Source organism: Nothobranchius furzeri, chromosome 16 (assembly GCF_043380555.1).
Source record: "Nothobranchius furzeri strain GRZ-AD chromosome 16, NfurGRZ-RIMD1, whole genome shotgun sequence".
Taxonomy (NCBI): Eukaryota; Metazoa; Chordata; class Actinopteri; order Cyprinodontiformes; family Nothobranchiidae; genus Nothobranchius; species Nothobranchius furzeri.
In genome coordinates, this window is record NC_091756.1 from 60,712,560 (window position 1) to 60,736,768 (window position 24,209).

Genomic DNA, 24,209 nt, shown 5'->3' on the forward strand with positions numbered 1-24,209 from the left:
TGCCTGTTAGAAGGGTGAAAAGTAGTCACAGTGCTGTTTGGTATCAGGGTGTGTTCTACATTGGGCGTGGACCACAGAAAGCACCGGACAGAGTCGTCTTGGAAGATTAAAAAACAATTATCATGCGCAGCAGAAGTGGACACCAACGCTGAAAACAAACACATCCACTAAGTGCAGGTTAACCCACAAAGCTTCTGGGAGCAGGTCCTTTGGAAAGATAGAAACTTCCAAAGCTGAAGCTTCCTGGTCAATCACACCAGCTCAATGTTGACAGGCACAAACCTGAAGATGAGAGTTAAAAGACCCGCTGGGAAACATTCAAGAGGTTCACTTCTGCTCTGGGGCTGCATCTGATGCAGGATCTGCTCAGGGACCAGTGTTCAGCCCCGTGTTCCCAGTGGTCTCAGTTCCCAGTCACGATTCCTCAGGCGGGATCAGGACCAAACACTAGACCACTCTCAAGCGTCCCTATGCGAACCTGGCAGATGTTCCTGTTGAACATCTGGAGAAGGAACCCTGCGACAGCGGGAGCAGTTTGCTCACGAGGAGTGGATCTGAATACCTGTGGACAGGTGCAGAAATCCCTGATTGCCTCAAAAGGTTGAGCAACGTAATGTTAAGTAAAATGTTCCACCATTCTTTGGTCCAGGGCTTATTATTATTATTATTATTATTATTATTATTATTATTGTTGTTATGAGCCACAATTGAAAAGCAATGTTGGATTTTTAATCATTACTTTGTCAGTTCAGATTAACACGAGTGACCCTTGTTTCCCGTCTACCAGTACGGTTCCACATCGGACTGTGGGAGTGTTTGGGAAGGAGGCTTTCCGATGTTCACCAAACCAGCGGGACAACTAACGGACTCATTAAAACAACAGACTCCTCACATTCATGTTCAAACATGGCTTTGGAGCAGGAATTAAATCTCTCACAACCGTTTTTTTTCTTTTAGATCAAGAAAACAAAACAGAAGTCTTTTGTTTGAAAGCGATGATCCCGTTTTCTGATACAGCTCAACGTAGGATATTTGCCAGATGCTTAATAAATGGAGATTATAATCCACTTTCATGGCTGACTGAAGCTTTTTGTGGCAAGTTTTTGTTTTCTGCCCGGTCCACAGATGTGATATTCACATTATCATACTTAGACCCCCCCCCCCCCCCCAACTGGCTTCACTTTTTACAGTTATTTAAACGTTTTCTTGTCATCAACAACATGAAGTAGGCAAGTCGTCACCTTAAGCTGCCCAGTGAGATGAGAATTACATTTAAAAAGTAAAAACAGATTTTCAAAAAGAGTAGAATTAGAGCCGTCATAAATAAAGCATAAGTGCATTGTTAGGTGGTGAAGAGGAGGACACCATCTGTTCTGAGGGGGTCTCGGGGTGTTAGCCCCACGGAGACAGCTGAACTAAATCCCACAGCACCAGCTGGAAGGATTAATCCTAGCAAATACACGGGGGAGAGGGCACCGGTCAACCGACCCAACTTTCCTTACACCGTCATAGTTCAGTCTGGTCGTTCAGCGATTTCAGACAATCCCGTGGGCTGCTGCTCTTCATCCTCTTGTCTCGTGAGCTGAAAGTCTGCGCCATGATTTCATTTCCCTTCGAAAAAGAGGAAAAGTGTGCGGGTGAGATATGAGGTTTGACTGGTTCCTGCTCTAAAAGTAACCGAACACACACACTCACACATTGCTACCGGGGATGATCCTTTCCTGGTGCTGCCTGGTCAGGCTGAACCTCCTGAAGAACAGCTTGAACTTAGTGGTGCCAGACCTGTAGGAGATGCTGTGAAGGTAAACAGAGGCAGAACACCAGGTGCTAATGAGAAGTTTGTGGACAAACTAGCTGCCTCACACAGATGTGTCACTGCTTTGGTGAGTTTGGAATTTGACTGTGGAGTGTTTTGAAAGCAGCTGTCCCCTATTTGAACTTTTGAGTCAAAACACAACAGGACTTGAAATTCAAGATTCCAGGTGACGGAAATAGATGTTTTTAGGTGGGCTGTTGTTTCCATTCATGAACTCACCGTTGTGCATGTGATGAGGGCTGTAGTTTCGCCTCCATCCTCCCCTCCTCGGCTCTATGCCTCTGTTCATCCTCCTCCAATGCCGCTGACTCCACGTCCTCCTGGATCTGCTCCCAGAGCTTGTTGTTGACCCACAGGGCTTCCTGGAGGCTGAGTCCTCGGCCCACGCAGGTCACCCTGCGACACAGAGGGCAGGGCACAGTGAGGAGCCCGCTCCTGACCCGCGACATGGTGTCCAGGCACGGGTCACAGAAAGTGTGCCTGCAGTGAAGCACTCGTGGGATCTTGTCCATGCGGGAATATGGCAAGAGGCAGACGCTGCACTCTCCATCGTCGCACAAAACCATCGTCAAGCTGGTAGACCCCAGAAGATCACAAAAAAAAGAGTCCTCTGAGATGATCCGAGTGAGTTCCGATCTAAAAGTCTGTCGATAGGAAAGATGTCAGAGCTGATGTCAAAGTTCCAACGCTGTCTGTCTTTCAATCAAATATCTTCAGTATTAGAAACCGTTTTAAAAGGGAAGAATTTGTTTAGAACCAAATTCTATGTTCATTTCAAATACCATCAAAATGAATCACTTAAATCCTAAAGTTGGATGCTGTTGGTTTTTTTATAAGCTTGAGTGAAACACAAAACAGCCATGGTCAGATAATAGTTTGTAATAAAACAGATTACTTACAGGTGATGTGTGTATCTGCGGTGTTTTCTTTTAGGTTTGTGCAGCTCGGTGTCTGTGCTGTGAATGATGTCAGAGAGCAGCTTGCCTGCCTCCTGCTAGAGCGTCTGTTGCGTTGGTGGGGGCGAAACAGCCAAAAGCCCTCCCATGAACAGCTGGGGATGCAGAGCGGAGGAAACGCTCTTTGTTTAGTTTGAATGAAGGCAGGTGGAGAGATGGGTGAGGAAGGGGGAGTGGTAAAGGAGGGGTTGATGAACGTTCCAAAGTAGGTGATGTGTTTTGCTTTTTCCTTAACCATAACACATCCTGATAAAATGTTTCTCAAAAGACATATAAAGAAAACTTAGCACATCTGGGAATTGAACCCGGAGTCTCTCGCATTCAATATGAGAATCATACCCCTCTACCAACAAAATGCTGATGTGTTAAAGGAACATATGTATATTGTAGGTAATAAATGTTTCATGTTTTCTTGACATTTGTGCTGTTGAAGCATCGGTTCACGATGACACCTTGCTCGCGGGATTGCGGTAAAAACGGAAAAGCTATCATGATATCCCTCTTCCCTAGCCATGGCCAAGCAGATAATTTATACAACACTCACGCAGCGACACAGCGACCAATATGTTCGGACAGCAGACCGCCGAATTTTCAAATCACATTCTAAATGACCATGCTAAAAATTATGGGCTCGTCCGGGATTTGAACCCGGGACCTCTCGCACCCGAAGCGAGAATCATACCCCTAGACCAACGAGCCACGTGTCCGGGAAAGACACATAAAATAATTTAAAGTTAATTTAAAGTGATATGTAGTTTTTCTGTAAATGTACTGTTTTAAAAGTATTATTGTATTTTTACACACTATAATAGAATGTCTAATTTCATGGAATTTCAGACGTACCTTCACGTTACACGACATCTGAATCTTAAGCCGTGAGATTAATGTGTTTGTTTTTTCTTTAATTTTCCCTCCCAAACCTTATTTTTAAAGTCGAAGACCAAATAATAAATTACATTTTTTAAAATGTTGCCTACGTAAAACGTAATGAGGTCACAGTTAGAAGGCGGATGTACCGCCTTGGAACCGGAAATTCTTTGTAAAGAAAAGCAGTTGAACGCCGAATAGTGTTGTTGACGTAGCGATGTCATCAAACTTGTTTATACTCTACAACGTGCCGGTCTTAGCTTGTAAGGACAATCTGGATAGAGTCCACCGTGTTGTAGCACCTTAGCGCGCAGAGGGGACAGACGGCGCCATTTTTGAACGAGATGGAGGTTTCTTTGGAATCAATACAGAATCCTGATATAAGGTAACAGACGTTTGGTTTGTCGTGAGGCTAAGTCAGCCATCTTTAGATGCGTGTTTACACAAATGAAGTTGATAACACGCTTTAATCTTCTGCTACGCAGCTCTGTCCTGTCCTCATGCGAGCCTGAGCTGCAGGAGCTGATGAGACAGATTGACATTATGATCAATCATCAGAAGAGGGAGTGGGAGGCTGAGCTCCACGCTCTGCAGCTCAGGGTCACCAGTGGAGAAGAAGAGCTTTTAACCTCCAAGACTACCATTGAACGGAGGGATCTGGAGGTGAAGTGACGATTCATCCTTTTTTGCTCAAAAGAATCACAAAAGTAATTTAATCAACACAGAAGCTTGTAATAAAAAAGCAAGCATGCCCTTATTTTGACATGCAGCATTTTGAAGGTAACATTTTTCCATCCCATTTCCAATTCCAAACATGGACTCTCCTGCTAAAACAGTTTTTATGGCCACTGTCTCCATTTCTGGCCTCACCTAATGTTGGAGACTTACTAAATTATTCCTTAAATGATCAGAAAGCCTCTGCTATGAAGATTCGTTGTACTCTCAAAACAAAACCTCCTGCAGATTCAATTAAATGTTTCAAAAATAAATGTAAATGTGTGAGGATGTTGGTTTTAGGACATGTTTTAAACCGTAAGGAAGGAGACAGTAAATAGTTGTGGCATGAAGCATTTTATCTCTATTCCCATAATAACACCATCACCTATTCAATCAATCAATCAAACTTTATTTCAGACAAGGGATATGTCCATAACAAGAATAAAAAAAATAAAAAATAAATAAAAAAATAAAATACAAACACATTCTAATTACAAACCATATAGGCAGTTGCTCCAATGTTTAAAAAGGACTGAGGAGTACCTCGTGTCACTGTAAGATAAAGATGACAGAGCTCTAACAACCGCGTTAGCTGACAAACTCAGTCGGCAGATGAATTTGTACATGAAGAGCCTCAGAAGCGCATGAAAAGTTGGGATGTTACTCGTAACAAACATGTGACTTGCCGAAGTCCATCTAGGGAGCTTCATGAGGATTCTAAAAGCATCCTGATAAGCCACTTGAAGCTTCTTCATTACTACCTTACTATAGTTGCACCACAAGTGGGCGGTATAGAGAGGAGTACAAAAGGAACGAAAGAGGGACACTTTTACAGGATCTGAGCACATGCCAAAGTTACGTGCCAGAGTGTTAGCCTGCATGTACAGCTTACCACACTGCCTCTTAATGTCCTCGTCATCACAGAGGTCACTTCTTAAAATGTGCCCCAAATATTTTACTTTGCTTACCACTTCCAGGACCTGATTTGTTAAGTTAAAAGATGGAAAATTAAGCTTCAGGTCCCCTTTAGTAGCAGCAATCATAACCACACTCTTTTTAGGGTTAAACAGGATGTCAAATTGCTCACCATACTTAGCACATGCCCTGAGCAGCTGCTGCAGGCCTGCGCTATAGGGAGACATGAGGACTAGGTCATCTGCATATATTAAATGATTTACCAGTCGGTCACCCACCAAGCATCCAGTCTTACTAGCATTCAGAGTAACAGACAACTCGTCAAGGTACAGGTTAAAAAGGACAGGTGACAGAATCCCGCCTTGTCTGACTCCATTTGATACGGAGAAAGGTTCAGACACTTCTGTCCCCCACTTTACCTGCATCAGTTGATGAGAGTACCAGAAGTGCAAAATCCTAACTAGGTAAGAAGGGACCCCTCTGTTTTGTAGCTTGATGAATAATTTCTGATGATTGACTCTGTCAAAGGCCTTAGAGGCATCTAAAAAACACATAAAAACAGAAGTATTATGCCTCATGTATTTGTTGCAGATTGGACTTCTTCACAAGCAGCTTGAAGCCGTTCAGACGGATCGGCAAGAGTTGGTATCCAAGTACGAACAACAACTAAAGAGACTCCGTGAAGAGGTGTGATCATCTGTTTTTCCTCAAATGCACTCAGCTATATCGCTTGTATCATGTTTATTGTTAACATCGTTTCTTATAGTTGGACAAGTTGAAGAGAAGTTACCAGAAGCTTCATCGCAAACAGCTTAAGGAGACAAGTGGAGGTGGAAAGGAGACTGAGCTTGCAAAGGTGAACTAATAGATTTTCCTGGCATTTCCATCTCCTGGAATTTGATTAATCGTTCTTACATTGGTGCAGAAGCATCAGCAGCGCTCTGAGCAGCAGCGAACTCGGTACCAAAACCAGCTGACCACACTGGAGCTCCAGAATAAAAGCCTGAACCAGGAGCTTGCTCACTTAAAGGTTAAAAAGCACATTTATGACTTTCACTCAGGAAGCCAGACATATTTAGTGTATAAAAGTGTGGAAGACTGCTGCATTGTTGTTGCATTTCAGTAATATTTGTTTTTCCAGAGCCAATGGGCATCGGGGCGGGTGGAGAGGGAACACAAGGAGTGCTGTTCAGAGGTGCAGCATCTGCGTGCACAGCTGGAGAAGGCTCAGGCCAGCCTGCACTCACAGGAACTGGAACTGGATCGCCTCAGACCGCTGGAGGTGCTGTTGGGACAGTCCCAGAGAGAGCAGCAGGTTAGCAGGGCGACAGGAACATGTGAGATGTGTGGCTTCTCAGCTGGATACCAAACATCTTCCATCAGATTCCAGGTGTTTGTAACAACTCTGGAGATAAAAGTCTCACTGTTTGGACTCCAAAGGTCTTCTAAAGTTTGGACGAATTTCATTTAGGCTTTTATTACAGCTTCCATCCAATCACGTCATTAAAGCTGCAGGAAAAGAGCCGTAAATACTTGAGCTGAAAGAAAAAAAAAGTCAAACAAATTAATTGAAAGAGCTGATCACTTCAGGCGTCCATGTTGAAATGAGCTCTAATGAGCTAGGAATCTGCTGCTCCACAGTTGCCGTCGGGGCAACGAGACAACCTCCACGCCGTGCTAGACTCCCGGGATGCGTTTATGCTCAGAGCCGGTCTTGAGCAGCAGAGATTGTGTGAGGAAGCTGCTCGACTCACGCAAGTGCTGCAAGCTAAAGATCAAGTCATCCGGTGGGTGCATCTCTGATGGTAGTCATGTCATTACAGTGGCATGTTGCAAGGGTGGCGTTCCCTACTGGCTTTCCCGGTTCTGGTTCTGCTTTCGTTATGCATGTGAGCGTGTTGTTGTGTCTGCAGCTCTCTGGAGGACTGTCTGTCAGCTCAGGGCTGTGCCGGTGTGGAAACTCTCAGGAAGGCTCTGGAGAGGACTACAGCCAAGCTTCAGAGTGCTCAGGTCTGTGAGCTCCAGCTGAAGGCGGAGCTCTCCTGTGTCAGAGAAAGGTGGCTGCTGCTTTCACGCTCACCCAATCAAACCAAGCCGGGTTTATTCTGAGCTCTGAATGTTTCTACCTGCTCGTTTTCCTCGTTTGGGCTCAGGTTGGAGAACATGAGCAGACAGCAGGACAACGCTTCAAAGATGGAGCAGGAACTGAAAAATGTGAAAGTGCACTGTGACTCCTCTGTCACAGAGATCAAGAAGGTTAGGGACTCTGACCTGATGAGTGACGTTTAACAGTTTCAGCTTCTGTTTCTCATCTCTGGGTGTGTTCTTCAGCTCAAAGAGGAGCTCCAGAGGACCAGGCAGACTCACAGTGGCGAAGCTGAGGGAACGAAAGAGGAGGTGTCAAAGTTGACGAGTGAGCTGTATCAACGTGACCTCCCCATCGCTGCTCTGAGCGGACCCTTGCCTAGCGTCAGGCAGCAGCTCCGAGGCGAGGTGGGGCTCTGGAACAATTGTGGAAAATGTGGAGTCCCAAGATTTACATGAGACTGTAAATGTCCTCCTCCGTTGTGAGCAGTGAGATCCTGTTACAGGCGTGTGTGCTGGATATGTGTTGGTCAACGTCCCCGCTCACATTAGCCCTCAGATAACTAGTTACATCTAAACCTGCTTTTGGAAGTATAGCAGCAGGTCTGATCCCCACACGATAGTCCTGAATCAGAAATGTTTTCCTTTCTCAGGTGACTCAGGCACAGCTGGAGACTTTACAAGCTGAGAACCAGCATCTGAAAGGTCTGCTGCAGCGACTGGAGCCTCCCTCACCCAAGGTCTGTCTGATATCCACCACACAACCTTAAGCCGGGCGTACGCTGTGCGACTTTTTCCCTTTTTTGAGCCGATTTTCCACTCGTGCGAGAATCCACGACATCGGGGCGAGTCTTGCGCTGAGCGTCGTGTAGTGTACAGGGGGTTACGAGAGGCGATTAACACCACGTGACCAGCTGCCGATCAGCAGTCGTGAGCTCGCACGGACTTCTGGCGTGTTTGATATTTCGCTCGTCCCTCGTGAGGGTATCGCACTGTTGAAGCGGCGCTGCGAGCAGCTGCGACCCAAAAACTACCAGAACCGCTCACGGTGCATGCGCAATCCTGCATCAACACCGCTCGCCCGCTATTTCCCTAATAACACACGCTGTTCGTTTTTATTTCTACACGTTTTTTCACTCACAAAGATTGTCAAGAAAGCGTGTTTGTCGTGTTCGTGTCAAATTAAACTGATCACAAAACACAGATTTACTTTCTTTATTTCGTTTTCCTCATCCAACCCCATAAATCCCTGTGTGTCCTCCTGCAGCGCTCCCGAAGGACAACAGGCAAGACGAGACAAAAAAGTGTCACATGTTGTGTAAAAACTGCTATTTTTAGCATATTTTTAGGGCCGTGTTGCTACCAGACGTTCAGTGTGAGCACACGACTCGTGAGATCTGCCCTGCGATGAAGTCGTGCAGTGTGAGCTGAAGCTGAGTGCTACGAGTGAAAAAGTCGCACAGTGTCCTCCCAGCTTTAAAAGCAGCAGCAGCAGCTAGGGACCATCAAACGTGACTCCTGCCTGTGTGTCTCTTGTCTCTCCCCAGAGGGGGGGTTCCTTCCCAGATTCTCTGAAGGAGAGCCTCAAGCCCTCCTTGAGGAGCCTGGAACAGGAAAATAATCAGTTAAAGAAGGTTCTCGCCAAGGAGCAGTCACAGCGTGACAGCTCAAATCAGACACATCGGGAGAAGTATGAGAGCGCTCTGCTCAGCCACGCCATCTCTGAGCAGCCACAGCAGGACCAGGACGGGTAGGTGGCATGTCCAAATGGGTACCAGTCCAAGCTGTTCCAGAACTGATGATGAAACCCTGTTTTGCAGGCCTCAGGTGCAGGATAAAGCCCAGAGCTGTGAGGGAGAAATCCAGAGGCTCTTCAGAGAGCTGCAGATGCTGTCCCCTACAAGGCATGGAGACCATTCCTCCTCCTCCTCTTCCTCCAGCATCAGCACCAGACTGACCAGGAGGAACTCGGTGACAGCATTAAGTCTCAATGAATCTGCTGCTGAGGGCCAAAGCTCAGGCTCAGAAGGCTCCGTGACACCAGGATTCAAAGACAAAGTGAGGCCGCGTGTTTTATGATAAAAGTCCATAATGTACAGTTCTTCTGCCAGGACTTCTGCAGATGTTTGTTTTTCCTCCCAGGATCCTTCATCAGTGTCGTCTGCACGCGGCATGGTCACTCGTTTCTTAGAGGACGAGAGCTTACGGTCCGAGGAGCTGCTGCAGAGGCTGGACCATCACATCCTGGGGATGAGAGAGCACAATACCAGAACGGTGTCCAGATATCTGGCCGGTGGCTCGGGGCCTGAGGCTGAGCCAACATCAGAGCAGAGTCATTCAACTCCTCAGCTCTAACGTTGGTAACGAATCACTGCAAAGTGTTTTAACTTCACATCTTCATCAGCCAGAGCGGACCGAGCGTCTGGTCTGATTAACTTTGTCTACATGAATGTGTTTTTGACTCCTTTGGTCTTCCTTCATCAGCATATTTACTTTGAACCAACCATAAAATAAATGTATTGAACAAATAATCATTGCTATAGTTTATTAGTGCTGAACTAACTAAAGAAACAAAACTGGAACGGACATTTTTCTTCATCAGTCCAAGACAGATGACTGGAATGTCCCTTATGTCTGTAAATATATGTATTATAAATTATTCTGCTGAGAAACAATTTAAAAAATCAGATTTCCTTTGGGTGGTTTAAGTGTGTGTGTGTGTGTGTGTGTGTGTGTGTGTGTGTGTGTGTGTGTGTGTGTGTGTGTGTGTGTGTGTGTGTGTCCTTTAGATTGTTTTAATGACCTTTGTTTAGTTTATTTATTCTTAAACGGCACCACCCATTTTTTCCACATCTATTAATTTTATTGAAGGTAGTGATTGTACGCGTTAGAGACTAAACAGAAGATTTAATAATAAACCAAACCAGGTGAGGGCTTTTATGTAAATGCATTAAAATAAAAGTTTAATTCCTTCTAAAAGTCACAAGCTGTCTCTACTTTCAGTCTCTTCTGCATGAATATATTTAGAAATGTTAATGCTTCAGAAAGGACACGCTGAAAAACCAAACTTGAGTTCTTCTCACTTAAAACTATGTTTTCTGTGTTTTTAGAGGCTTATAAATATGTATTTGTGTGAAACATGCAGAAGAGTGATTTGTCTCCATATGCTCAAAGAAAAAAGTAATTTTATTAAAACAACACTGGGTTTCAAACTGCGGCTGCTGATGTTTCAGCTGTTGGTTGGGTGTCGCTGCAGTTTGGTACATTCACTTTTGGTTCATCAGAAACATCCAGATGTGGTAGCTTTGCCACCGCTTTAGACTCTTCAATCAGAAGGAGTCCACCCACTGTCTCTCTCACCTTCAGCTGCGGATGGCTCAGTCTTTTCGAAAGTCTCTTTTTTATTTGTCTTCCCAACTTCTGGCTGTATTTACGACGTTTGCCATTTCTTTTTCTAATAGAGAAAACAGTTTTAAGGATGAAAGTCATAAATTGTTTAGAATAAATTCTGAGCTAATCATAAATTTTATAACATGCCTCAGCATGGGATCTACCACAGAGTGGTAAATAGCTTGGTACTCTTCAATAGGATAGCCATGGAACCGAAGGGGCGAGTCCCATCCTGGGACTGCATCCTGCTGGACACGATCAGGGTTGGATCCCAAACTCCAGGTCTGGAGGTCTGAGGTGGAAAAGGAAGGCTGGGGTCCTGGCTTTAAACCAAGGGGGAGGAGAAAGTCCGGAGCAGGTGTGGAGGGACAGGAGTTGAGGGGCCGAAGAGTGGGAATCTCAGCAGCAAGGGACTGCTGTTGGACAGAATTATGTCTTACATGATGCAAAAGACATGAGACAGGCGGGCATAGGCCCCACCACAGCATTACTTTAATTCTCATAAATGTCTCACTTTCACTGAGGTTCATCTGAAAACTCATTCTTGCCACAAAGTTAAGTTTTCATCTAAAACAAGTTCCAACTTTACAACTTCATAAACCCTGATGGACGAAAACAAAAACAGCGTATCTGAAAGGAAAATAAAATTCTGTAGCTACTGTTGGAAACATGCGGATCAATAAAGTTTCAAATGATGGGTCCAGCTCTTTCTAAATGTCCATATCTAGTGGTTAGGGTTTGATTTAGCCCTCTACTTGTACCTTCTGCTGTTCATCCCAAACATCCACATCTATGGGTTCCGTGTCATAAGACTCCTGGACCAGCTGGGGACCTGATCCCAGAGGCTGGATGAGGGGGGAGAGTCATTTCATTTCATTTATTTATAAAGCCCCTTCTGCAACCAATGCAGACACCCAAGGTACTGAACACAACACAATAAAAACATAAAACCATCAGAATAAAATATAACAATCGTAAAACCAACACAAAATCAATTAAAAGAGGAGAGTAAAAGCAAAAAATAAAATCCTGGAAAAGATTAAGAGGCCGGGGCGTCGAAACCGGGTAAAATTTGCTAATCCTGGAATGCCTCGACAAAAAAATGGGTCTTAAGGCGAGTCTTAAAAACCCCCCAATGAGGGTGACTGACGCACCACCAAAGGCAACTGGTTCCAAAGTGCAGGTGCCAACACGGAGAATGCATGGTCCCCCCGTGACCTGTACTTAGTGCGTGGAACCATCAACAGCTCCCTGCCGGCTGAGCGATGGGCCTGCGAGGGGGCGTGTCTATGCAAAAGGTTGCCAAGATATGCTGGAGCAGTTCCTTGTAAGGCCTTGTATGTCAGTACCAAGACCTTGAATTTTGCCCTGTATTGCACAGGCAGCCAATGAAGGGATGCCAACACAGGGGTGATATGTTCCCTGCGCCTAGTGCCTGTCACAAACCTAGCGGCTGAGTTTTGTACTAACTGCAAGCGTGCTACCGCACCCTGAGTAAAGCCGGCATACAGTGCATTGCAGTAGTCGAGCCTTGAAAGAACAAAAGCCTGTGTGACAGTCTCTAGATGTACTCTGGACAGCAGGGGCTTAATTCTGGCTAGGCGGCGTAAGTAAAAAAAAAAAAACACGATCGCACAACCTGGTTGATTTGCGCGTCAAATTTAAGGGCTGAGTCCTGTTGCACTCCCAAATTTCGGATGGTGGTCTTCACGTTAGATGCTAAAGGGCCCAGATTCACAGCATCGTATGGGCGTGTAGACATGCCAGGGCTAAGTACAATTACTTCAGTCTTAGCATCATTCAGATGTAAAAAGTTTGTTGCCATCCAGGAGTGCACATCCTCTAAGGCATCTACAAGCTTTGATATTGACCCATCGACCCCCCGCTGAAGGGGAAGGTAGATCTGACAGTCGTCAGCATAAAAATGAAAACGCATGCCGAACCGCAGAAGAAGATTCCCTCAACGGTAGTAAGTAGATGGCAAAAAGAAGCGGACCCAGTACAGACCCCTGTGGCACACCCCACTTGAGCCCCTTCCAGGTCGAGGAGGTTTCACCTACACTGACACAAAAACTCCTGTCAGATAAGTAGGAGTGTAGCCATTGAAGGGCTGCACCGGTAATTCCCGCCCAGTGTTGTAGCCGATCCAAAAGTATGTCATGATCGACCGTGTCAGGCCGCAGACAAATCTAGCATCCCCCTCGTCACAAGCTAAAAAACATCATTAAGAACCATTAAAAGTGCAGTCTCTGTACTGTGACCTGCTCTGAACCCTGACTGAAAGCTCTCCCAGAGTTTGTGAGTGTCTAAAAATGCAACCAGCTGTAAATATACAACCCTCTCAAGCAGCTTGGATAAGTAAGGTAGATGAGAGATAGGTCTGTAATTGGCTAACACAGTTTCTTCCATCCCCTTCTTTTTCAGCAGTGGTCGTACAACAACCCTCTTAAAAGTAAGGGGAACCACTCAAGAGGCCAGACTGGTATTTAAGATAACCAGTACATAAGGGGCCAGAACAGAAAAAGCCTTCGTAAGCATCCTTGGGGGAAGAGCATCATAAGGGGAACCAGAAGGTTTTTGCTTAGAAATGAGTTCCTCTAGCTCTGTCATAGATATAGTCTGGAAGGCTGGCAGGTTTGCCCTAAGTGGCATAGGTGCCACGAAAACAGAAGTGCGGCCTACAATAGTCCAGGACTTAAACTCAGGTCACACAGGCTCAAGGTCAATGGTAGGAAACCCAGAGCGGGGCTCAACATGTGAGCTCTGTGGAGATTCAGCAGCATGTGGCAGCTGATGGGGAGATGGACCAATGTCCCAAACATAACAACTATAGAGAGCTTCTGACTTAAGCAGAGAGATTTACTGATCACAGAACATCTAAACATCATCATAAACATCTAGCTAAAGTCAAACATAATCATGGCCGTAAAAACTCACATCTTCCATGATGGAGCAGAGTCTGCAGAAGGTAACAGAGACCAAGGCAAAGATCTTTGCTTTAGAATAAGCTCTAAACAAGGTGACGTTCTCTCAGGTCAGATTTTGAATCAGCTTGTTTTTAAATAATGCTGTAGGATGCAGATGCACAGCATTCTTTAGAACTATGATGTGTTTATGATCAAATTTAAAACAGCATGAGTGAGTTTAATGTGGCATTCAGTTTATATTACAAACATTCAGCTGTGTTTTCATTCATGAAGAAAAGTTACAAAACTGTTAGAGGCAAAACGATCAGCATTAAACAAATGGTTGTATTATATTATATTATATTATATTATATTATGTATTAAGATAAAAAATATCATACATTAGTATGTGTCATGAAAACAAGATAAAACATCATACATTAGTATGTGTCATGAAAACATGATAAAATATCATACATTAGAATGTGTCATTAAAACATGATAAAAACAACATACATTAGTATGTGTCATGAAAACATGATAAAATATCATACATTAGAATGTGTCATTAAAACATGATAAAAACAACATACATTAGTATGTGTCATGAAAACATGATAAAAACATAATACATAAGTATGTGTCATAAAAACATGATAAAAAAACATTATACATTAGTATGTGTCATGAAAACATGATAAAAACATCATACATTAGTATGTGTCATGAAAACATGATAAAAACATCATACATTAGTATGTGTCATGAAAGCATGATAAAAACATAATACATCAGAATGTGTCATGAAAACATAATAAAAACATCATACATTAGTATGTGTCATGAAAACATGATAAAAACATAATACATCAGTATGTGTCATAAAAACATGATAAAAAACATTATACATTAGTATGTGTCATGAAAACATGATAAAAACATCATACATTAGTATGTGTCATGAAAACATGATAAAACATCATACATTAGTATGTGTCATGAAAACATGATAAAAACATCATGCATTAGTATGTGTCATGAAAACATGATAAAAACATCATACATTAGTATGTGTCATGAAAGCATGATAAAAACATAATACATCAGAATGTGTCATGAAAACATAATAAAAACATCATACATTAGTATGTGTCATGAAAACATGATAAAACATCATACATTAGAATGTGTCATGAAAACATGATGAAAACATAATACATCAGTATGTGTCATGAAAACATGATAAAAACATCATACATTAGTATGTGTCATGAAAACATGATAAAACATCATACATTAGTATGTGTCATGAAAACATGATAAAAACATAATACATTAGAATGTGTCATGAAAACATGAAAAAACATCATACATTAGTATGTGTCAGGAAAACATGATAAAACATCATACATTAGTATGTGTCATGAAAACATGATAAAACATCATACATTAGTATGTGTCATGAAAACATGATAAAAACATAATACATCGGTATGTGTCATGAAAACATGATAAAACATCATACATTAGTATGTGTCATGAAAACATGATAAAACATCTTACATTAGTATGTGTCATGAAAACATGATAAAACATCATACATTAGAATATGTCATGAAAACATGATAAAAACAAAATACATCAGTATGTGTCATGAAAACATGATAAAAAATCATACATTAGTATGTGTCATGAAAACATGATAAAAACATCATACCTTAGTATGTGTCATGAAAACATGATAAAACATCATACATTAGTATGTGTCATGAAAACATGATAAAAACATAATACATTAGAATGTGTCATGAAAACATGAAAAAACATCATACATTAGTATGTGTCATGAAAACATGATAAAACATCATACATTAGAATATGTCATGAAAACATGATAAAAACATCATACATTAGTATGTGTCATGGAAACAAGATAAAAACATCATACATTAGTATGTGTCATGAAAACATGATAAAAACATCATACATTAGTATGTGTCATGAAAACATGATAAAAACATCATACATTAGTATGTGTCATGAAAACATGATAAAAACATAATACATTAGAATGTGTCATGAAAACATGAAAAAACATCATACATTAGTATGTGTCATGAAAACATGATAAAATATCATACATTAGTATGTGTCATGAAAACATGAACAAAAACATCATACATTAGTATGTGTCATGAAAACATGATACAAACATCATACATTAGAATGTGTCATGAAAACATAATAAAAACATCATACATTAGTATGTGTCATGAAAACATGATGAAAACATCATTCATTAGTATGTGTCATGAAAACATGATAAAACATCATACATTAGTATGTGTCATGAAAACATGATAAAAACATAATACATTAGTATGTGTCATGAAAATATGATAAAAACATAATACATTAGAATGTGTCATGAAAACATGAAAAAACGTCATACATTAGTATGTGTCATGAAAACATGATAAAACATCATACGTTAGTATGTGTCATGAAAACATGATAAAACATCATACATTAGAATGTGTCATGAAAACATGAAAAAACATCATACATTAGTATGTGTCATGAAAACATGATAAAAACATCACACATTAGAATGTGTCATGAAAACATAATAAAAACATCATACAATAGTATGTGTCATGAAAACATGATGAAACATAATACATTAGTATGTGTCATGAAAACATGATAAAACATCATACATTAGTATGTGTCATGAAAAAAGGATAAAAACATCATACATTAGTATGTGTCATGAAAACATGACAAAAACATCATACATTAGTATGTGTCATGAAAACATGATAAAACATCATACCTTAGTATGTGTCATGAAAACAGGATAAAAACATCATACATTAGTATGTGTCATGAAAACATGAAAAAACATCATACATTAGTATGTGTCATTAAAACATGATAAAACATCATACATTAGTATGTGTCATGAAAACATGGTAAAAACATCATACATTAGTATGTGTCATGAAAACATGATAAAAACATCATACATTAGAATGTGTCATGAAAACATAATAAAAACATCATACATTAGTATGTGTCATGAAAACATGATAAAACATCATACAATAGTATGTGTCATGAAAACATGATAAAAAATCATACATTAGTATGTGTCATGAAAACATGATAAAAACATCATACATTAGTATGTGTCATGAAAACATGACAAAAACATCATACATTAGTATGTGTCATGAAAACATGATGAAAACATAATACATTAGAATGTGTCATGAAAACATGATAAAAACATCATACATTAGTATGTGTCATGAAAACATGATAAAACATCATATATTAGTATGTGTTATGAAAACATGATAAAAACATCATACATTAGTATATGTCATGAAAACATGATAAAAACATCATACATTAGTATGTGTCATGAAAACATGATGAACTATCATACATTAGTATGTGTCATGAAAACATGATAAAAACATCATACATTAGTATGTGTCATAAAAACATGATAAAAACATCATACATTAGTATGGGTCATGAAAACATGATGAAACATCATACATTAGAATGTGTCATGAAAACATGATATAAAAACATCATACATTAGTATGTGTCATGAAAACATGATAAAACATCATACATTAGTATGTGTCATGAAAACATGATAAAAAATCATACATTAGTATGTGTCATGAAAACATGATAAAAACATCATACATTAGTATGTGTCATGAAAACATGACAAAAACATCATACATTAGTATGTGTCTTGAAAACATGATGAAAACATAATACATTAGAATGTGTCATGAAAACATGAAAAAACATCATTCATTAGTATGTGTCATGAAAACATGATAAAACATCATATATTAGTATGGGTCATGAAAACATGATAAACATAATACATTAGTATGTGTCATGAAAACATGATAAAACATCATACATTAGTATGTGTCATGAAAACAAGAAAAAACATCATACATTAGTATGTGTCATGAAAACATGATAAAACATCATACATTAGTATGTGTCATGAAAACGTGATAAAACATCATACATTAGAATGTGTCATGAAAACATGAAAAAACATCATACATTAGTATGTGTCATGAAAACATGATAAAAACATCATACATTAGAATGTGTCATGAAAACATAATAAAAACATCATACATTAGTATGTGTCATGAAAGCATGATAAAAACATAATACATCAGAATGTGTCATGAAAACATAATAAAAACATCATACATTAGTATGTGTCATGAAAACATGATAAAAACATAATACATCAGTATGTGTCATAAAAACATGATAAAAAACATTATACATTAGTATGTGTCATGAAAACATGATAAAAACATCATACATTAGTATGTGTCATGAAAGCATGATAAAACATCATACATTAGTATGTGTCATGAAAACATGATAAAAACATCATGCATTAGTATGTGTCATGAAAACATGATAAAAACATCATACATTAGTATGTGTCATGAAAGCATGATAAAAACATAATACATCAGAATGTGTCATGAAAACATAATAAAAACATCATACATTAGTATGTGTCATGAAAACATGATAAAACATCATACATTAGAATGTGTCATGAAAACATGATGAAAACATAATACATCAGTATGTGTCATGAAAACATGATAAAAACATCATACATTAGTATGTGTCATGAAAACATGATAAAACATCATACATTAGTATGTGTCATGAAAACATGATAAAAACATAATACATTAGAATGTGTCATGAAAACATGAAAAAACATCATACATTAGTATGTGTCAGGAAAACATGATAAAACATCATACATTAGTATGTGTCATGAAAACATGATAAAACATCATACATTAGTATGTGTCATGAAAACATGATAAAAACATAATACATCGGTATGTGTCATGAAAACATGATAAAACATCATACATTAGTATGTGTCATGAAAACATGATAAAACATCTTACATTAGTATGTGTCATGAAAACATGATAAAACATCATACATTAGAATATGTCATGAAAACATGATAAAAACAAAATACATCAGTATGTGTCATGAAAACATGATAAAAAATCATACATTAGTATGTGTCATGAAAACATGATAAAAACATCATACCTTAGTATGTGTCATGAAAACATGATAAAACATCATACATTAGTATGTGTCATGAAAACATGATAAAAACATAATACATTAGAATGTGTCATGAAAACATGAAAAAACATCATACATTAGTATGTGTCATGAAAACATGATAAAACATCATACATTAGAATATGTCATGAAAACATGATAAAAACATCATACATTAGTATGTGTCATGGAAACAAGATAAAAACATCATACATTAGTATGTGTCATGAAAACATGATAAAAACATCATACATTAGTATGTGTCATGAAAACATGATAAAAACATCATACATTAGTATGTGTCATGAAAACATGATAAAAACATAATACATTAGAATGTGTCATGAAAACATGAAAAAACATCATACATTAGTATGTGTCATGAAAACATGATAAAATATCATACATTAGTATGTGTCATGAAAACATGAACAAAAACATCATACATTAGTATGTGTCATGAAAACATGATACAAACATCATACATTAGAATGTGTCATGAAAACATAATAAAAACATCATACATTAGTATGTGTCATGAAAACATGATGAAAACATCATTCATTAGTATGTGTCATGAAAACATGATAAAACATCATACATTAGTATGTGTCATGAAAACATGATAAAAACATAATACATTAGTATGTGTCATGAAAATATGATAAAAACATAATACATTAGAATGTGTCATGAAAACATGAAAAAACGTCATACATTAGTATGTGTCATGAAAACATGATAAAACATCATACGTTAGTATGTGTCATGAAAACATGATAAAACATCATACATTAGAATGTGTCATGAAAACATGAAAAAACATCATACATTAGTATGTGTCATGAAAACATGATAAAAACATCACACATTAGAATGTGTCATGAAAACATAATAAAAACATCATACAATAGTATGTGTCATGAAAACATGATGAAACATAATACATTAGTATGTGTCATGAAAACATGATAAAACATCATACATTAGTATGTGTCATGAAAAAAGGATAAAAACATCATACATTAGTATGTGTCATGAAAACATGACAAAAACATCATACATTAGTATGTGTCATGAAAACATGATAAAACATCATACCTTAGTATGTGTCATGAAAACAGGATAAAAACATCATACATTAGTATGTGTCATGAAAACATGAAAAAACATCATACATTAGTATGTGTCATTAAAACATGATAAAACATCATACATTAGAATGTGTCATGAAAACATAATAAAAACATCATACATTAGTATGTGTCATGAAAACATGATAAAACATCATACAATAGTATGTGTCATGAAAACATGATAAAAAATCATACATTAGTATGTGTCATGAAAACATGATAAAAACATCATACATTAGTATGTGTCATGAAAACATGACAAAAACATCATACATTAGTATGTGTCATGAAAACATGATGAAAACATAATACATTAGAATGTGTCATGAAAACATGATAAAAACATCATACATTAGTATGTGTCATGAAAACATGATAAAACATCATATATTAGTATGTGTTATGAAAACATGATAAAAACATCATACATTAGTATATGTCATGAAAACATGATAAAAACATCATACATTAGTATGTGTCATGAAAACATGATGAACTATCATACATTAGTATGTGTCATGAAAACATGATAAAAACATCATACATTAGTATGTGTCATAAAAACATGATAAAAACATCATACATTAGTATGGGTCATGAAAACATGATGAAACATCATACATTAGAATGTGTCATGAAAACATGATATAAAAACATCATACATTAGTATGTGTCATGAAAACATGATAAAACATCATACATTAGTATGTGTCATGAAAACATGATAAAAAATCATACATTAGTATGTGTCATGAAAACATGATAAAAACATCATACATTAGTATGTGTCATGAAAACATGACAAAAACATCATACATTAGTATGTGTCTTGAAAACATGATGAAAACATAATACATTAGAATGTGTCATGAAAACATGAAAAAACATCATTCATTAGTATGTGTCATGAAAACATGATAAAACATCATATATTAGTATGGGTCATGAAAACATGATAAACATAATACATTAGTATGTGTCATGAAAACATGATAAAACATCATACATTAGTATGTGTCATGAAAACAAGAAAAAACATCATACATTAGTATGTGTCATGAAAACATGATAAAACATCATACATTAGTATGTGTCATGAAAACGTGATAAAACATCATACATTAGAATGTGTCATGAAAACATGAAAAAACATCATACATTAGTATGTGTCATGAAAACATGATAAAAACATCATACATTAGAATGTGTCATGAAAACATAATAAAAACATCATACAATAGTATGTGTCATGAAAACATGATGAAACATAATACATTAGTATGTGTCATGAAAACATGATAAAACATCATACATTAGTATGTGTCATGAAAAAAGGATAAAAACATCATACATTAGTATGTGTCATGAAAACATGACAAAAACATCATACATTAGCATGTGTCATGAAAACATGATAAAACATCATAAAGTAGTATGTGTCATGAAAACATGATAAAAACATAATACATTAGAATGTGTCATGAAAACATGAAAAAACATCATACATTAGTATGTGTCATGAAAACATGATAAAACATCATACCTTAGTATGTGTCATGAAAACAGGATAAAAACATCATACATTAGTATGTGTCATGAAAACATGAAAAAACATCATACATTAGTATGTGTCATGAAAACATGATAAAACATCATACATTAGTATGTGTCATGAAAACATGGTAAAAACATCATACATTAGTATGTGTCATGAAAACATGATAAAAACATCATACATTAGAATGTGTCATGAAAACATAATAAAAACATCATACATTAGTATGTGTCATGAAAACATGATAAAACATCATACATTAGTATGTGTCATGAAAACATGATAAAAAATCATACATTAGTATGTGTCATGAAAACATGATAAAAACATCATACATTAGTATGTGTCATGAAAACATGACAAAAACATCATACATTAGTATGTTTCATGAAAACATGATGAAAACATAATACATTAGAATGTGTCATGAAAACATGTAAAAACATCATTCATTAGTATGTGTCATGAAAACATGATAAAACATCATATATTAGTATGTGTTATGAAAACATGATAAAAAGATCATACATTAGTATATGTCATGAAAACATGATAAAAACATCATACATTAGTATGTGTCATGAAAACATGATGAACTATCATACATTAGTATGTGTCATGAAAACATGATAAAAACATCATACATTAGTATGTGTCATAAAAACATGATAAAAACATCATACATTAGTATGGGTCATGAAAACATGATGAAACATCATACATTAGAATGTGTCATGAAAACATGATATAAAAACATCATACATTAGTATGTGTCATGAAAACATGATAAAACATCATACATTAGTATGTGTCATGAAAACATGATAAAAAATCATACATTAGTATGTGTCATGAAAACATGATAAAAACATCATACATTAGTATGTGTCATGAAAACATGACAAAAACATCATACATTAGTATGTGTCTTGAAAACATGATGAAAACATAATACATTAGAATGTGTCATGAAAACATGAAAAAACATCATTCATTAGTATGTGTCATGAAAACATGATAAAACATATATTAGTATGTGTTATGAAAACATGATAAAAACATCATACATTAGTATGTGTCATGAAAACAAGATAAAAACATCATACATTAGTATGTGTCATGAAAACATGATAAAAACATCATACATTAGTATGTGTCATGAAAACATGATAAAAACATCATACATTAGTATGTGTCATGAAAAAATGATAAAAACATCATACATTAGTATGTGTCATGAAAACATGAAAAAAACATAATACATTAGAATTGGTCATGAAAACATGAAAATACATCATACATTAGTATGTGTCATGAAAACATGATAAAAACATCATACATTAGTTTGTGTCATGAAAACATGATAAAACATCATACATTAGTATGTGTCATGAAAACATGATAAAAACATCATACATTAGTATGTGTCATGGAAACAAGATAAAAACATCATACATTAGTATGTGTCATGAAAACATGATGAAAACATCATACATTAGTATGTGTCATGAAAACATGATAAAAACATAATACATTAGAATGTGTCATGAAAACATGAAAAAACATCATACATTAGTATGTGTCATGAAAACATGATAAAACATCATACATTAGTATGTGTCATGAATACATGAACAAAAACATCATACATTAGTATGTGTCATGGAAACAAGATAAAAACATCATTCATTAGTATGTGTCATGAAAACAAGATAAAACATCATATATTAGTATGTGTTTTGAAAACATGATAAACATAATACATTAGTATGTGTCATGAAAACATGATAAAACATCATACATTAGTATGTGTCATGAAAACAAGAAAAAACATCATACATTAGTATGTGTCATGAAAACATGATAAAACATCATACATTTGTATGTGTCATGAAAACATGATAAAACATCATACATTAGAATGTGTCATGAAAACATGAAAAAACATCATACATTAGTATGTGTCATGAAAACATGATAAAAACATCATACATTAGAATGTGTCATGAAAACATAATAAAAACATCATACAATAGTATGTGTCATGAAAACATGATGAAACATAATACATTAGTATGTGTCATGAAAACATGATAAAACATCATACATTAGTATGTGTCATGAAAAAAGGATAAAAACATCATACATTAGTATGTGTCATGAAAACAAGATAAAAACATCATACATTAGTATGTGTCATGAAAACATGATAAAAACATCATACATTAGTATGTGTCATGAAAACATGATAAACTATCATACATTAGTATGTGTCATGAAAACATGATAAAAACATCATACATTAGTATGTGTCATGAAAAAATGATTAAAAACATCATACATTAGTATGTGTCATGAAAACATGAAAAAAACATAATACATTAGAATTGGTCATGAAAACATGAAAATACATCATACATTAGTATGTGTCATGAAAACATGATAAAAACATCATACATTAGTTTGTGTCATGAAAACATGATAAAACATCATACATTAGTATGTGTCATGAAAACATGATAAAAACATCATACATTAGTATGTGTCATGGAAACAAGATAAAAACATCATACATTAGTATGTGTCATGAAAACATGATGAAAACATCATACATTAGTATGTGTCATGAAAACATGATAAAAACATAATACATTAGAATGTGTCATGAAAACATGAAAAAACATCATACATTAGTAT

The 24,209-nt window shown here is 36.9% G+C and overlaps 3 protein-coding genes and 1 non-coding gene across 5 annotated transcripts; 1 reads left to right on the plus strand and 3 right to left on the minus strand.

The window, feature by feature from the left end:
• Positions 1 to 1,457: 1,457 nt before the first annotated feature.
• Positions 1,458 to 2,838, minus strand: im:7152348 (tripartite motif-containing protein 3). The gene is made up of 4 exons (XM_015976418.3): positions 2,716 to 2,838; positions 2,036 to 2,460; positions 1,696 to 1,794; positions 1,458 to 1,611 (listed from the first exon to the last, which is right to left on the minus strand). Exons 2-4 carry the CDS (start codon positions 2,380 to 2,382, stop codon positions 1,563 to 1,565), a joined length of 495 nt encoding a protein of 164 aa, XP_015831904.1. The 5' UTR covers positions 2,383 to 2,460; positions 2,716 to 2,838; the 3' UTR covers positions 1,458 to 1,562.
• A 561-nt stretch (positions 2,839 to 3,399) lies between these two features.
• Positions 3,400 to 3,471, minus strand: trnap-cgg (transfer RNA proline (anticodon CGG)). The gene has a single exon. It is a non-coding gene; the product is annotated as a tRNA-Pro (tRNA).
• A 359-nt stretch (positions 3,472 to 3,830) lies between these two features.
• Positions 3,831 to 9,887, plus strand: cep63 (centrosomal protein 63). Of its 2 annotated transcripts, none has more exons than XM_015976428.3 (14): positions 3,831 to 4,024; positions 4,125 to 4,302; positions 5,863 to 5,958; positions 6,038 to 6,127; positions 6,197 to 6,301; positions 6,413 to 6,586; positions 6,913 to 7,058; positions 7,185 to 7,328; positions 7,425 to 7,527; positions 7,603 to 7,764; positions 8,010 to 8,096; positions 8,904 to 9,106; positions 9,177 to 9,414; positions 9,499 to 9,887. In XM_015976428.3, exons 1-14 carry the CDS (start codon positions 3,984 to 3,986, stop codon positions 9,709 to 9,711), a joined length of 1,980 nt encoding a protein of 659 aa, XP_015831914.3. In that variant the 5' UTR covers positions 3,831 to 3,983; the 3' UTR covers positions 9,712 to 9,887. The 2 variants fall into 2 exon arrangements, with proteins under 2 accessions (XP_015831914.3, XP_054605639.2); XM_054749664.2 differs by having other exon boundaries at positions 6,200 to 6,301.
• Positions 9,888 to 10,521: 634 nt separating this feature from the next.
• LOC107396638 (uncharacterized) lies at positions 10,522 to 13,765 on the minus strand. Its single transcript, XM_015976429.3, has 4 exons — positions 13,684 to 13,765; positions 11,508 to 11,591; positions 10,894 to 11,162; positions 10,522 to 10,810 (listed from the first exon to the last, which is right to left on the minus strand). The coding sequence occupies exons 1-4, from the start codon at positions 13,690 to 13,692 to the stop codon at positions 10,564 to 10,566; spliced, it is 609 nt and encodes a 202-aa protein (XP_015831915.3). The 5' UTR covers positions 13,693 to 13,765; the 3' UTR covers positions 10,522 to 10,563.
• Positions 13,766 to 24,209: the final 10,444 nt, after the last annotated feature.

Excerpts from the sequence above, each read along its gene's own strand:
- cep63 (XM_015976428.3), top strand. The coding sequence starts at position 3,984 with ATGGAGGTTTCTTTGGAATCAATACAGAATCCTGATATAAG. Across the intron at positions 6,587-6,912 it reads AGTCCCAGAGAGAGCAGCAG|TTGCCGTCGGGGCAACGAGA; the intron begins GTTAGCAGGGCG and ends GCTGCTCCACAG. Across the intron at positions 9,107-9,176 it reads CCACAGCAGGACCAGGACGG|GCCTCAGGTGCAGGATAAAG; the intron begins GTAGGTGGCATG and ends CCTGTTTTGCAG.
- LOC107396638 (XM_015976429.3), bottom strand. Across the intron at positions 11,163-11,507 it reads TTTGGGATGAACAGCAGAAG|CAGTCCCTTGCTGCTGAGAT; the intron begins GTACAAGTAGAG and ends TCTGTCCAACAG. Across the intron at positions 10,811-10,893 it reads GTGGTAGATCCCATGCTGAG|AAAAAGAAATGGCAAACGTC; the intron begins GCATGTTATAAA and ends TTTCTCTATTAG.
- im:7152348 (XM_015976418.3), bottom strand. The coding sequence starts at position 2,382 with ATGGTTTTGTGCGACGATGGAGAGTGCAGCGTCTGCCTCTTGCCATAT. Across the intron at positions 1,795-2,035 it reads CCCTCATCACATGCACAACG|CATCTCCTACAGGTCTGGCA; the intron begins GTGAGTTCATGA and ends TTACCTTCACAG. Across the intron at positions 1,612-1,695 it reads ATCATCCCCGGTAGCAATGT|GGAAATGAAATCATGGCGCA; the intron begins GTGAGTGTGTGT and ends TCTTTTTCGAAG.